The following is a 14,235-nucleotide window of genomic DNA, read 5'->3' as shown; positions in this document are numbered from 1 at the left end:
GATTAAAGGCAAAATTTGGTCCACAGCATATGGAGAACATGTTATTTGCTTGAATTTTCATCATGAATAACAGGAGAATACGACATACTGTATTTCCTTTGACTGCAACAAGCATTTCTTCCCCATGTGGAAAGTTATCCAATGCTTTCAAAGACTTATGCTCATTTTAATTATTCTAAAACAATAGTATTTATTTAGAAATTGATTCATTTCCCCCAGAGTCCACCCAAGGAGAGAAACATATCTATAATGGGATTATCTTTAGAGAGTAATCACTGTAATTGACATAGCATGGATATGGCAGTTTGACTATTCAAGGTCCCAGCTATGGAGAACACCATTCCTCAGGGAGTTGATGACTAAGGCATTTCAAAGGCCGGCTAAAGGTGTAGATATGATGCAACAGCGGCAGACAGGCTGTGCAGGCACAGAGCTCAGCTCTGATTAAGGGAAAATCTCAAGTGTTTTCCCTGAAGCCCTCAATTTGGAGCACAAATGGCTAACAGGTATGAAAACAGTGGTAACAACTGTCATTCAGAGGACAAATTGTCCATGTACTTCCTCAGAGTGAAAAGAACTAGGAGATCCACGCCTATTTGTGAGCATATAAATTAGGCAAACTGCTCTCTAGAGGGCTCTTCCTCTACTTTGACAACAGTCACGCATCAGTATGTCTTTATTGTGCCTACGAATTAACTCACCTCCAAGATTATAAATTGAAATTCCACTCTCTGTCCCAAGGTCCCCCTTGACTAATCCCTAAACCGTTTTTACCCCTTCTCTGCCTTCAACACAATCTCTAGTATTTCTTCCTCCTCAATTCTAATTGATTCATTCATTTGTCTTTTACTCAATTAGCATTGTTGGGCACTGATTCTGTTACAATTAGGGATACTATGATGAACAAAATATGGATGTTGGCCTCAAAATGCCTGAAAATTTCAATAGTGACTGTTTCTGTAGGCTTAAGGAGATGTAGGAGTTCATAATTTTTAGCTCCAGTGACCTGAAGAATGATATAGACAGTGATCTAAATAAAAAACTTAAGGAAAAAAATCTAACAGACGAGAAAAAAAAATGATCATAGTTTTGGACAACAGAATTTGAGGTAGTGTAGTCAACCAAAAGAGGATTCATCAATCAATTGGAGATGATCTAATAGGCATAGACCAAGAATAAGAATGTGGATAATAGAGGAATAAGAAAGGAATCACCATTAACAACAGCATGCTTGCTGTTAAGTGCCAGATAATTTAAACTCTTCATATGTATTTTCTAACTTATTTCATGACAGTGATGTATGTATGATTATTATCCCCATTTTTCAGGTGAGAAAAACAATTCTTAGAGTGTTTAAGTATCTTACCAATGGTTATTATTAATAACAAATCCTGGATCCAGGATTTGAATCCTGAATTCAAAACTGTTTTGGGAGTAACCTGCTTGAGAGCAGTTAGGTGATAACATGAAAATGGATTATTTAAAGAACTAAAAAAAAAGTGGTAAGAGATGTATATGTGCAGGAAGGAGGAGGATCCAAAAATGGACTTTGGTAAACTGATGGAGGTAAAATACATCAATAACCTTTAGGTAGGCATGGCCTTATATTTTGTTTGTCACTGTCCCCAGTGCCTAGAACCGTGCCTAGCCTATAGCTGATACTAAATGAATATTTGTTGAATAAACAGAAATGCAAGAAGGAAACATAAAATAGGAAAACCTGATTAATAAAATTGAAGCTGAGGATGACTTTGATTTGGGGAAATGATCTACTTAATCAAATATTCCAGAGAAGTCAAGACAAATAAAGATTAAGAAAATACACACTAAATTTTTAAATGAGGGACTCGTTAGTGACCTTGAGGAGACAGACTGCAGGATTCCTATGAGAATAAGACCCAGATGGCACAGTTTAAAGAGGACGTAGGTGGTGATCCAAGATAAGAGGCCAAGGTGGAACTTTACTGGTGATACTTAAATAAGACTCAGTGAAAATGTCAAGGAAACATTCTGCTAGAGGTAACAAGTGTCACTTGATTCTTAAATTTTTACCCTGTCTTGACTGGTTAATTCAGAATTATTTTCCCAGATTTTTCTTAATGGACACTAATTACCCGGAACTTTGCTAACCTGAGTTTATAAAACTATAGAGTCCACTTACATACTCAGGGAAAGGAATAACTACATTTATAAATATCTAATGTGCAGAAGAAACTATTCTTCACAGTTTTATTATTACTATTATCTATATTATTCGAATTCTATGCACTTAAAGTTTTAAAATCACAAATTTTAGAAAAAGGCCAATTTCCTTTTAAACAAACATATTCAGTGACTTGAGAATGTTAAGATGTGCTGAGAACATTTCTTAGATAAAGACTCAGAAAGAGGGGGGAGCCTGGGTGGCTCAGTGGGTTAAAACCTCTGTCTTTGGCTCAGGTCATGATCTCAGGGTCCTGGGATCGAGCCTCACATTGGGCTCTCTGCTCAGAAGGGAGCCTGCTTCCCCCTCTCTCTCTCTGCCTGCCGCTGTGATTACTTGTGATCTCTGTCAAATAAATAAATAAAATCTTAAAAAAAAAATAAGAGAGAGTTGGAGCTACATGGGGAGGCAGAAGTTCCCCCGGAGGATTATGGTGTTGGAAGCGGGGGTACAGTGAAGGTAAGAAGTTGGACATATGCTCCACAGTTCCTATCGTGATTCAATAATAGCAGTAATAATAATAGCTGCTGTTGTGGAATATGGTCACAATAGAGCTGAAGGACATATTGTTTAGGGGCATGGACCTGGGTACCAAATTATCAGTGTTCAAATCCCAACTATGTTCTATCACTTAGGTCTTTACAAGGACTAAATGAGTCAATGCATGTAGAATTTTTAGAATAGTGCTTGGTACATAATAGGCTTTGTCGTGACTCTCATTTCTTAGATGTATTTTACATATGAGATAGTAAGTATTTACATTATGCATTATATCCTCTGTATATAATATTTTATACATTGTAGCATATTTTACTATTATATTTACTATGGCATATAATTTATCATTTATAATAAGAATAAAATGGAATGTACAAAATAAAAAAAAAGTAGTACTTCAGTAAATTGTCCTTAAGATCACTAGCTTAATAATTTATTAATATATTTTATATAACATATATTTTATATATGTATTTATGATTGATATAATAATAATAATATAAATATAAAAATACCAACATCGATCTCTGAGCATGCTTCTTTTTATTATATATCTATTTAAGAAGTTGGATTCACTCTAGCCAAAAAAAAAAAAAAAAAAAACCCAAAACATGTTATTTCTAGTCAGAAGAAAAACAAAAAAAGCCTAAGCTTAACAGATGAAGGAAGTTTAAGAAAATAGGTGGTTGGTTTCAAAAGATCTGAGACATGAAATGACTTGAAAAGTTCATTCGCCAGTATTGTGTGGTCTGCGCTATCTGGCGGTGTCCTTCCTGGAGACAAGGGCCCCGCTACATTTACTATGCCTGTTGCATTTATTGATCATATGACTTGAGCTTAACTCTCTCCAAGAAAAGATTGAACTGGCTCCTATCCCAGGCAAGGTCAAAGCTTTCAAGCATTAAATACCTTTTAACATAATACAGAGATTTAAACCCAAACAAAAAGGGGAAATTTGATTCACATAGTTCTTACGTTTTTATGCGCCATACAAGTTGGAATGATTAGGCTTGAGGATGTTAATTATTTTTCCATAACCTTAACTAAAAAAAGAGGCTCAACACATTTGTTATGGTCCTTTCCCAAGAATTAGGGGACTCACAATTCAGAAACAAATTTTTAATATTTTATAATAAGCAGAGTTTTTATTTAATGGTTTGAATTTTTGGATGAAACTAAGCCAGCTATAAAGCATCTGGTTTTAGAAACTGATGAGATAAAAGGAAAAATCCTCTCTCCTACTACTATGCATTGAAGGGAATTCAGAGAGAAAATAACCACAGCCATTAGTAATATAAAGGTAAAAAAACAAAAACATATATGATTTAATTCTTATTTTTGATCTGCTTGAAAAATTAAATAGTCTTAGAAAACCGCCTTCATTTCATTTGAAAAGGTAACACTGTTATTTTCAGACATCATTTCTGGGAAGGGAATGATGTCGGTTAGAAAAATAAATGTATACCAATTCTGTATACATGCAACTTTTACTCTGCCTACAAGATGAATACTTCCTAATACTCTTTGTTAACTGCCTTTGTTAACAGCCTAAATAGTCCAATTTTATTGATTGGTTCATAGCCCATATCTTACATATTTGAACTTGTTTTATTTTTTGTAGGCTTGCCTTGAGTTTCATACCCTCGCTAGAACTTCTCCAAGCATAACAATAAGCAAAGCTTTTGCTAAGCATATCCAAAGGTAGCACCAAATTTTATATCTACAAAGCACAATCTACTTGGAAGAGTGATGAACATAAAAATGCATTTTCCAAGCATTTTTTTACAGGATTCAGAGAATTCCAATGATTTATATCAACGCAGGAGAAGAAAATGAGATTACAAGGTAGAAGGGACTAGGGTAGTTTATAATCAGAACATGAATTGATCTTACATAATTTTCTGATAATAAGCTCTTTCCTGTGTCATTTCATATAGGTTCAGATTAAAGAAATTGTAAGTGGTGCAACTTTAGCCACCACTAACATAATTATCTCATTTAGTCCCCTGCTAAGAGATACAGTCTGGAGTTGATGCCATTATTACAAAGCGTGTGTTCAATATCTACTAACTATGTGACTTGGGCAAGTTATGTTTCTAAAATGGGGATAATGGGAACACCTATCTAATAGAATTACTGAAAATAGTAAACAGGTGAGTTTTTACTTCTAAAGTGCTTAGAATATACCTGGAAAACTGTAAATGCATTTGAACTACTGTATTAACTAACTTCTAAATTATACCAGGAAAAATTTGCACAATAATTTTTCTTACTAGTGCCATGCTAAATAGATATTTTAAAAACTGCTATCTATGAAAAGTGCAGGTTTATCAGTCTAAAGTTCCCAGAATAGAACAACATTACTACTTGTGGGAGGATCCGTGATCATAAAGGGGAAAGAATAAAACCAGGAAGGAACACCTAAATTAGGAAAGCCTAATAAGTCTTACTTCCTTCTACTCAGTGATCTCTCCCTCTCACCATGCTCTATTGACAATAAAACTAAAATCTAATGATGGTCCTGACCAGATGCCACATGAGCTTTTTTCCTCTGAAAAGCTTCTTACCTGCTCAGGCTACTGTTTTTTCTTAGGCCCAAACCTTAAAGTTTAACTGAGCAGATAGCTGAATTTGTGAATTTAGTATTTTAGATTTCATTTATGTAAGAACAACCCTGAAGCTCCACCACATGCAAAATCCATCATTTTGCAGAGGTGTAAGTTTAAATAATGCTATCCTGATGAAACCAACACAGGAGTCTGCAACTGAACTAGTGAACTGGATCCTCTAACCCATGTTTTTATATAAGTATTAAAAGCAAATTTATTCACGATTATGACTTAGGATAGTATATCCTTTCTTCCATCCTAACAGGAGCAGTAGGTCTGCAAAGAACCTGTGCATCACTTGTATCTCAAAATGTTTTGAACTAGCATAGTTCAAAATGATGGTTATGGTTATTGAATTATGAATTAAAATTCATAGAATGATCAAAACTTATTTTTAATGTCCCCTTTGCCAAAACCTGGAGCCACATGGCAGGACTGGGTGATGGAGTGAAAAAGATTGTGAAAGAGTGAATGTTAATGTCAAATCCTTAGAAATTGTTCTATTATATCATAGAATCATTAAGTGTCTAAAAGGAGGGTCACTTAATATTTTTAACTAACTTTTGTTGTTATAGCCAAGTTATATTTTAGTGGAACTGACAATAATTTGGGGGTTCTTTCAGGTCATGGGGAATACTGTAGGTAAATTATAGAATATTTATGTTAGCTCTGCTCCTCTCCCCTAGGACAGGTTTTCATATACTTTAGATGCCAGATGTATGGTGTATGAGAATGTGGGTGTGTACACATGCCCATGTGTATGCCAACTGAATTTAAGCTTAAGTATGACTCTAAGATATCAGCAAGTAGAGTAGGAAAGCTTCACATCATAAGATCCAAGGAACCAAAAGTTCCCCCCTTACAATGAGTTACCCTCTTCTTTTTATTCCTAGACTAATCATTGTACCCTCATAGTTTTTTTTTTGTTTGTTTGTTTGTTTGTTTGTTTCTCTTAAGTCATGGAACACTTAATTGAGTGAGATTTTTTACAGAAGCCCAAAATGAAAAACATGTGAAACTGAACTTCTGTGGTAGGTGGCCCAGGTAGCAATGTATGGAATGGTGACTTGGTGCTTTTTCCCCCTCCTTCCCTATTATAGAACAGCACGAAAGGCCTCCTTCTAGAAAAAAAAAAAAAAAAAAAATTGTCCCAGCAAATGGAAACAAACACTGAGCTAACTTAAACCACTAATCCTTACTGAAGTCAGGAGAGAGAGGACGCTGGTAGAGTCCAGATTCTCCTCTGACCATGATGTAACATTTTGCAAACTACTCTCCAAGATTCATTTCCCTCACCCATCAAAGGAGACTAATAATCAAGAAGACTAAATTAGGCACAATTACTATATACTACATAGAAATGTAGATATTATTGTCAGAAGTTCATTCACTCATTTAAACACATATTTATTGAAGACCTGCGATGTGCCAAAAACTATGCTGGGTCCCAGGAAACCAAAGACAAAAAGGCACAATCCTTGCCTTGTAGAACTTTGCTAGTGAAAAAGTCATGCAAAGCTGCTTAAGGGAATTAAGGAAGGCCTCCCAAGAGCACTTGTTCAGTAGCCACAGGAAATGAGGACACAGGATTGGCAATTTAGGTGGGGCAAAGAGGAGAGGAAAGTTGTTTCATTCTTTGAGAATGGAGCATTACAAAGACAGGTGGTCTTCTTGGAGTCTTGGTTCTCTCTTGTCATCTTGGCAAAAACTTTAACATGCTGAAGAGCAGGGCTCTCCTCACGTCTCTATAAATCCTGCTTCAAACAGACTGTCTCAATCACTACCCTTCTACAGTCTGTTATAATTATCTGTGTAATTGTCTGTCTTCACCACCATTGTGGGATCTGTGTGTTCTATATTGTGTCCCTAGGCAGTGACTGACAAATGACATCCACTGAGTGAAGGAATGGGTGGATGACTTAATGAATAAATAAATAGAGATATAACAGCAAGAATACAGTGTTTGCTTACTTCAAAGTTTACTTTGGATCCTATTCAACATACTGATGAATCCTAGCCTTTTAGGTAAACATGAAAAGCAAATCCTATCAAGATGATAAGTCAAGAGAGAATATGTTTTCCCCACCCTAATAGGAACAGTGATTCTGCAAATAGCAATAGGTCCATGGCACCCTCTCCACAGTATTTAGATATAGATGATGTGTGCCATCTGGATCCTTGAGACATTGAAAGATTGCTTCTACCTCTTCTCAATGTACTTGAGGTACATATCACCTCAACATGTAATCTACACAAGGCAAGGATTTATGAGCAATAGGACATCCCTAGAATGAGCAGAGAATAAACAAAATTTTGTGAAAGAGGGATGGGAGGTATGGGTCTCGGGGACGTCTATGCAATAGGGTTTTCATCTTTTATGGACCTGGCAAACAGTATCTTTGGGAGACGAGAGCTCAGGCATATATATTTTCAGCTTAACAATCTCACAAATCAATCTGATTATTCAGCAATTCAACTAGGATCTGCTTTATATCTCGTAAACAAACACTTCTGGTTTTACCTTTTTGGGTTCTGGCATATTATTAATATAAATAGTGTAGATTCCACTTTTATTAAAACCAGCTTGATATACATCTGCACAGTCTCTAAATGGTTTCTCTTCCTCTTTTTTTCCTCCCTTTAGTAAAACTGCAAAAAAAAAAAAAAAATTGCAATATGTGAACAAGAATATCAGTACCATTAGTACCTAAATGGACTCCAAGTATAGCTAAGCAAGTCTTTATTTCCTCAAAACAAATGCCAATGTTGCATTTACTGACAAATTAAACATAAAGACAATACTAGATTTGAGCTGACTCACAAAATTACAAAACTAATGGAAAAATCTGTAGAGCAATTTTTAACTGAATACTTATATTTTGCTTACTTAAATTTTGTTTTTATCTATAATTTTCAGAACATCAACTCAAGGGACAAATGATCTGGTTGTGTAACACTTCCAACTTGTAATAATTATGGCAACTTTTCTGCAAAATTTCTAAAATGTTCTTACCTACATTTCAATGGAAACTTACAAAAAATGCTAAAACATTTTTGGAGGAGGAAGAGATAATGATAACAAATTCAAACATAAAAATACCATATGGAGGTTTAAAATGCTAAAAGTAGATAGAAATTTTTCTGTGTCTTTGGACTGATAAGCTCCTAGAAATTTTTATTAAAAAAAAAAAAAACCCTCAAAATAATTAGATTTATAAAGTAGAAAAGAGCCTCTGACCTAATTTATCCAGAAAGAAAAGGGAACTGAACTTTGTTTTTTACTGAATGCCTGAAGTTAAACTATTAGGCAGATAGTATACAAATAAAAGAACATGAATAAGATTTGAAATTAACTTCTATAGGGGAAGAGTTCAGTAAAGAGAGTAAGCCAAATGAAAAAGGAAATTTAATTAGATAGGCTCTAATGAGAACTTAATTTTATTCATTGACCTTCATCTATTATGAAATTTTTATTACTGAGATCAAAATGCAAAAATGACTCATATTTAGTAGTCCTTTACTAAATGTATACATGGCACACTTTCAAAATATTTATGATTAGTATCTTCTAACAAATCTATAGTTTAGTAACTGGTTTAATTAACCCTTTCAAGAAGACTTTTTAAGATTATTTTATGACCTTGCCCTTAAAGTCTTATGTTATTTAATAAATACCTGCTTTCAATCACTTTGAATCAGGATGGCCTTTTATAATAAGAATATCAAATTAAATATTAAATATTAAATGATGCTTTTAAATAGATTTTACACGCTCTAATAATCTAAAGCACTAGCCCAAATTAAACTTAAGAAGCATGAGTTTAGATATTTATTTTTAATTACATATAAATTAGTAAGCTGATGGAAAGAATGACTATTTCAATATAAATACTTCAAATTTTCAAAAATAATGATGTTTCAAGGAAATGAAATATCCACTCAGAGATACTGTCCTAACAAAAATATAGAATTATAACTTTTAATGGTATCATGGTTTTCTATATAGGTCAAGTGTGCACTGATGGTTTTGCCTACTTATATTAATAATTACATCTAAATACCACCATTGCAGTTACAATATCAACACAGAATAAGTAATCAGAGGACTATGCATGCATATGATAGGGAAGAAGCATGGCATAGAAGGTATGCAAATAGCAACTTAAAAATGAATATATAAATGCTTATTCAAAAGCCATCTTTAAATGCAATGGGTGTGTTGACGGGTTATGTAAGGGTATTGGTCTGAAAAACATCAACACAGTTCATTTGCACTTGCTTATTTTAAATGAATGGACTGCTATTTTTCTAAAATAAAACCTACCTAAATTCTGTATGTTTAATCTTCTATTGAAACAAGTTGAAAATAACCAAAATTAGATGCAAAAGAAAGGGGGGGTGTTGTGAAGAAATGCCAAAATTATGATCCCTTGAGAGGATGAACACAGGAAGATGTGGTCAAAGAGGAATTCATTCAATGGTAAACTCATTTTTCTTTTTTGGGTAAGAAATGGAGAAAGTCACTTATCTAAGGAGAAAATGCTTCTCTTACTGAATATACCACTTCCTGCTCTTCCTTATTTAGTTATGCAGTGAGAATATACTCCATTCCCACTTCTCTGTCACCTCCTATTCTCTTTCCTTTCCTACTCAGGAAGATGTTGGTGAAAGGCTGTTGTGTGGGAAGAGGGAAACCCACACACATTTTTAATAACAGAGAAAAAGAAAAGAACTTGAGTATTAGCTTATTTTTATGGAAACTAATTGTATAAAAATGATGTTCAAGCCATGAATGTTAAGTCTTATAACTAGAAAAATGGTTTAAAGATTCCATCATAAAAGGTACAAATAGTACTATGGTTATACTATGGATTTGTTGTTATTATAATGGCAACATACCTTATGAAGATATTTCATTTTCTTGAAAGATAGTTTGGTATTTTTTTAAAAAATAGAAACACATTCTTGCCAAAAGAAATGGTCATTTTTCCAGAAAGACTGGAGTGCTTCTATTTAATTACTTATTAATTAGTAAACATCATGTCTGAAAGTTTGATCTGGGCTATATTTTACAGTATTAAAGCACTTAAGATCAGTTTAAAAGCTCCATTCCCAGGTTACCTTTGACATTTGTATTATATACCATGGTTTGAAAAAGGCCCTTCCATAAAAGTAGACTGATCTTTAGTTTTTCTTTTTTCAATCTACAAAGTAGGGCAGTTAAACATATCTCTGATTATGTAACACAAAGCAGAGTGACTGAAATAAAAGAACTCAAGAAATGGTAGTTATTGTTATAGTAATAGTAATATTATTATTAATGGAAAGATTATATTATTATTCTTTCTTTCAGAAGTGACACCAGTAGGCTGGAGAAAGCCAGCAAGTCCAGTCAATGGAACAGTGGATCTTCCACCCTCAAAGCCAGTATTATAGCTAACCAAATGTTAGGGCAGTTACATTTGACTGGTTATATTTAGGGTTATATTGAAAAGTACTCTCCTTATCAAAGTTAGCTAACTGGTTTATTTTGTTCATTGACTATATCATATCATACCATTGTTTAAATCTAAAAAAATCCAAGTAATCTAATCTTACTGCATATATAAACTTAATCTGAATAGTTCAAAGATAATTTCAGATGAAATGACATATGATGTACATAACAACACATTAATTGCAGAAGTTTTATCTCATAACTTTAATTTACATGACTAATTATTTTCTTTGTCATGTATTAGATATATTATGGTTACATACTGTAAAACTAGACACATAATAAGCATTTTAAAACAAGGACAATAAGGGCGCCTGGGTGGCTCAGTGGGTTAGAGCCTCTGCCTTCGGCTTAGGTCATGATCCCAGAGTCTTGGAATCGAGCCCCGCATTGGGCTCTCTGCTCCTCGGGGAGCCTGCTTCCTCCTCTCTCTGCTTTCCTCTCTCTCTGCCTGCCTCTCTGCCTATTTGTGATCTCTGTCTGTCAAATAAATAAATAAAATCTTAAAAAAAATAAAACAAGGACAATAAAAAGATGATTTACTGATCATTAAAAGTGTCAGAACTAAGGATACATTTTTGTAGGAAGTCTTGAGATTCAGTAAAGTGGAAGATAATATCTAGAGGAAGGTATGGTGAATGATAAGATACAGATATGGAAAATATGATGAGAGAGGATAAAAGAAGCATCAACTGGACAGAGCCGGGGGAAATGGACAGCTGATTGAGGTGTTTATCCGTCAAAGCGCTCAGACTTCTTATAATAATAGACTAGTTAAAAAGCATGAATTAAAAAATTGATCTTTATATCTAAAAGTTCCTTCTTTGACATTATACTCTTTTTTCCCTCTCCCTTTAGTTCTTAATGAGTTAGTCTTTCCTCTAATTGAGAATCTGGATCTCCACCATTACTATTAGTCCCTCATTAGCTTCCCTTTCCTTTTTTCCTAACTTCTATCTCACTGTCAAGCAGTGGGGTTAAAAAACAGTTCAGGTGGAATTCCTGGTGCTCTCCACCCACTGTCCTTTCATCTACAAATCCCTTGCCTGGGTAAAACCCAACTCAAAGAAGGACATTTATTCATTTTCTCACCCCTGCTTCCAGATTGCAAATACTGAAGAGAGGCTTTTTAATGCCATCCAAATGCATGTTTTCTAAACACAGCTATGTTCTTCGTGCTGCTCAGTCAAACCTTTGGTCATTACTAATAGATTTTTTTTAAAGATTTTTTTTTTTTTTATTTTAGAGAGAGACAGCAAGGGAACATGAGCAGTGGAGGGGCAAAGGGAGAGGGAGAGAGAATCTCAAGCAGACCCCAGCATGGAACCCCATACAGGGCTCAATTCCACTGCCCTGAGATCACAACTTGAGATGAAATCAAGAGTCAGATGCTTAACCGACTGAGCCACCCAGGTGCCCCTAGATTTTCTATTACATTTCCTAAAAAGTTTTCAAGGCTAAATCTTAATCCTATCATCTCTCATTCTTTATATATCATCTTGTTTTATGGTTTACTATGAAGATCAAAGCCATTTAATACCTCTTCCACCTTATTCCCCCATACTACTGAAGTTGGCCTTGCCTATCTTTCCCCTTGCCTTTTGTGTTGACCTCTCTTGGTCCCTTTTCTCTTCCATCTTCATCGGGTTCTCTTCCTCTCCTCATCTACCATATAGATGTTGACTCAATTCTCAGATCTCTATTCCTTATACATTGCACTTTTTGCAAACTATCATGCCTTCAAATTTCTACACATTAGGTTTCTGATATAAGCATTTTTGATACTGTATGTTTGCTTCTCTCTTGACCTCCTGATTCATATTACTATTTGTCTGTTGGGCTTTTCTTACTGTTACCTCAACTTTCATTTGCTTAACATTGTCTAATCTTTCCTTTCAAATTCTATGTTCTTTCTCTTACAGTCCCACTGGTTCCACTATACTTGTCAGTTGCCATCAGTTAAAAAATAATGACGACCCAAATATAAAACAAATAGACTGTTTTTTTTTTTATTAGTTTCTCAACTTAATAGGCTGTCTCCTGTCTCCTTTTAATTTAATCCACGCTATACTGGGACACCTGGGTGGCTCAGTCAGTTAAGCATCTGCCTTTGGCTCAGGTCATGATCCTAAGGTCCTGGGATAGAGTCCTTCATCAGGATCCCTTCTCAGTGGGAAGCTTGCTGCTCTCTCTCTGCCTGCTGTTCCCCTTCTGTGTTTCCCCCCTGTGACAAATAAATAAATAAATCTTAAAAAAAATTATGCTATGTTTATTAATTCAACAAATATTTTTTTAAAGATTTTATTTATTTATTTGACAGAGAGAGATCACAAGTAGGCAGAAAAGCAGGCAGAGAGAGAAAGAGGAAGAAGCAGGCTCCCTGCTGAGCAGAGAGCCTGATGTGGGGCTTGATCCCAAGACCCTGGGATCATGACCTGAGCAGAAGGCAGAGGTTTAACCTACTGAACTACCCAGGTGCCCCATCAACAAATATTGATTGAGCATCTTCTACATGCATGACTTTTCCTAGATGGTGAAGATACAGACATAAGAAAACCACAGTTTGCTCTTAACATAATCACAGTCTGATGGGAGAAATTCCTACTATATTAGTGGGTCTTCTGTGATAACTCAAGATAACTATATCCATAATTAGTACCTTCCATGATAGAGAAGAACTCAAGCTAGCTTAAGAAAAAAGATAATTTACTCAATCATAAACAATGTAGAATAGAATTTTAGGTAAATCATAATCAGATTTCAAAGAGTGTGAACAGGAATAGGTTTCTTTATCTTTTTTTTTTGACACAGTTGATGACTCTCTACCTGGTCTCAAGAGACTAGCAACAGCTTCTAGAGCTATAATATTACCAGCTTGAATATAGCATTAAACAGAGATTGTTATTTTTGGATATGTATCATGTTCACTGAGAATATTCAGGGAGAATATATTCTATCTGCCAGGTAAACTTGGGGAAGGCTGCCAGGAAGAGAGAGAAGTTGAATGAAAAAAAAAAAAAAAAGTAAAGCAGTTTACCTGAACTAAATTTTAAAATCGTGGTATGGCAATTCAAAGACTTTGTGCACACTGATATCAGCAAATAAATCTAGAAAGCCTTAGGAAAGAACCATTATTCATTCTTCTCATTTAGCCTTGTCTCTATAACCTAATCATCATGATCTAAAGGGAAAGAATAGGGACACAAGCAGGTGCATGTCTGTCTTTCACCAGCCAACATTCAGTCAAAAAGCAACCTGAGACCCTGATTGCAGTAACTGTTGACTTTATCTGGCTCTCCCTTTTATTTGCCCAGCCAATTTCAATCCAGATGGCATGTCTGCCACTAGGTTGACTTGAAGGAAGAACCATAAAGCTGAGGCAGAGGGTCACTTCAACTCAGATGAACCCTCAAGAGAAAACTTCCTGG

General features: G+C 34.8%; 1 protein-coding gene across 6 annotated transcripts in view; it reads right to left on the bottom strand.

The window, feature by feature from the left end:
• ANGPT1 (angiopoietin 1) overlaps positions 1-14,235 on the bottom strand; it is a 257,731-nt gene that overhangs the window by 44,176 nt on the left and 199,320 nt on the right. For all 6 annotated transcript variants that reach the window (XM_047727465.1, XM_047727463.1, XM_047727464.1 and 3 more), the window contains one exon: positions 7,832-7,959. In XM_047727465.1, coding sequence (XP_047583421.1) covers positions 7,832-7,959 — 128 coding nt within the window. The remainder of the gene's footprint in view (positions 1-7,831; positions 7,960-14,235) is intronic.

This window comes from Lutra lutra, chromosome 4, assembly GCF_902655055.1.
Source record: "Lutra lutra chromosome 4, mLutLut1.2, whole genome shotgun sequence".
Lineage (NCBI taxonomy): Eukaryota > Metazoa > Chordata > Mammalia > Carnivora > Mustelidae > Lutra > Lutra lutra.
This window is presented reverse-complemented; position numbering and strand designations above follow the sequence as displayed.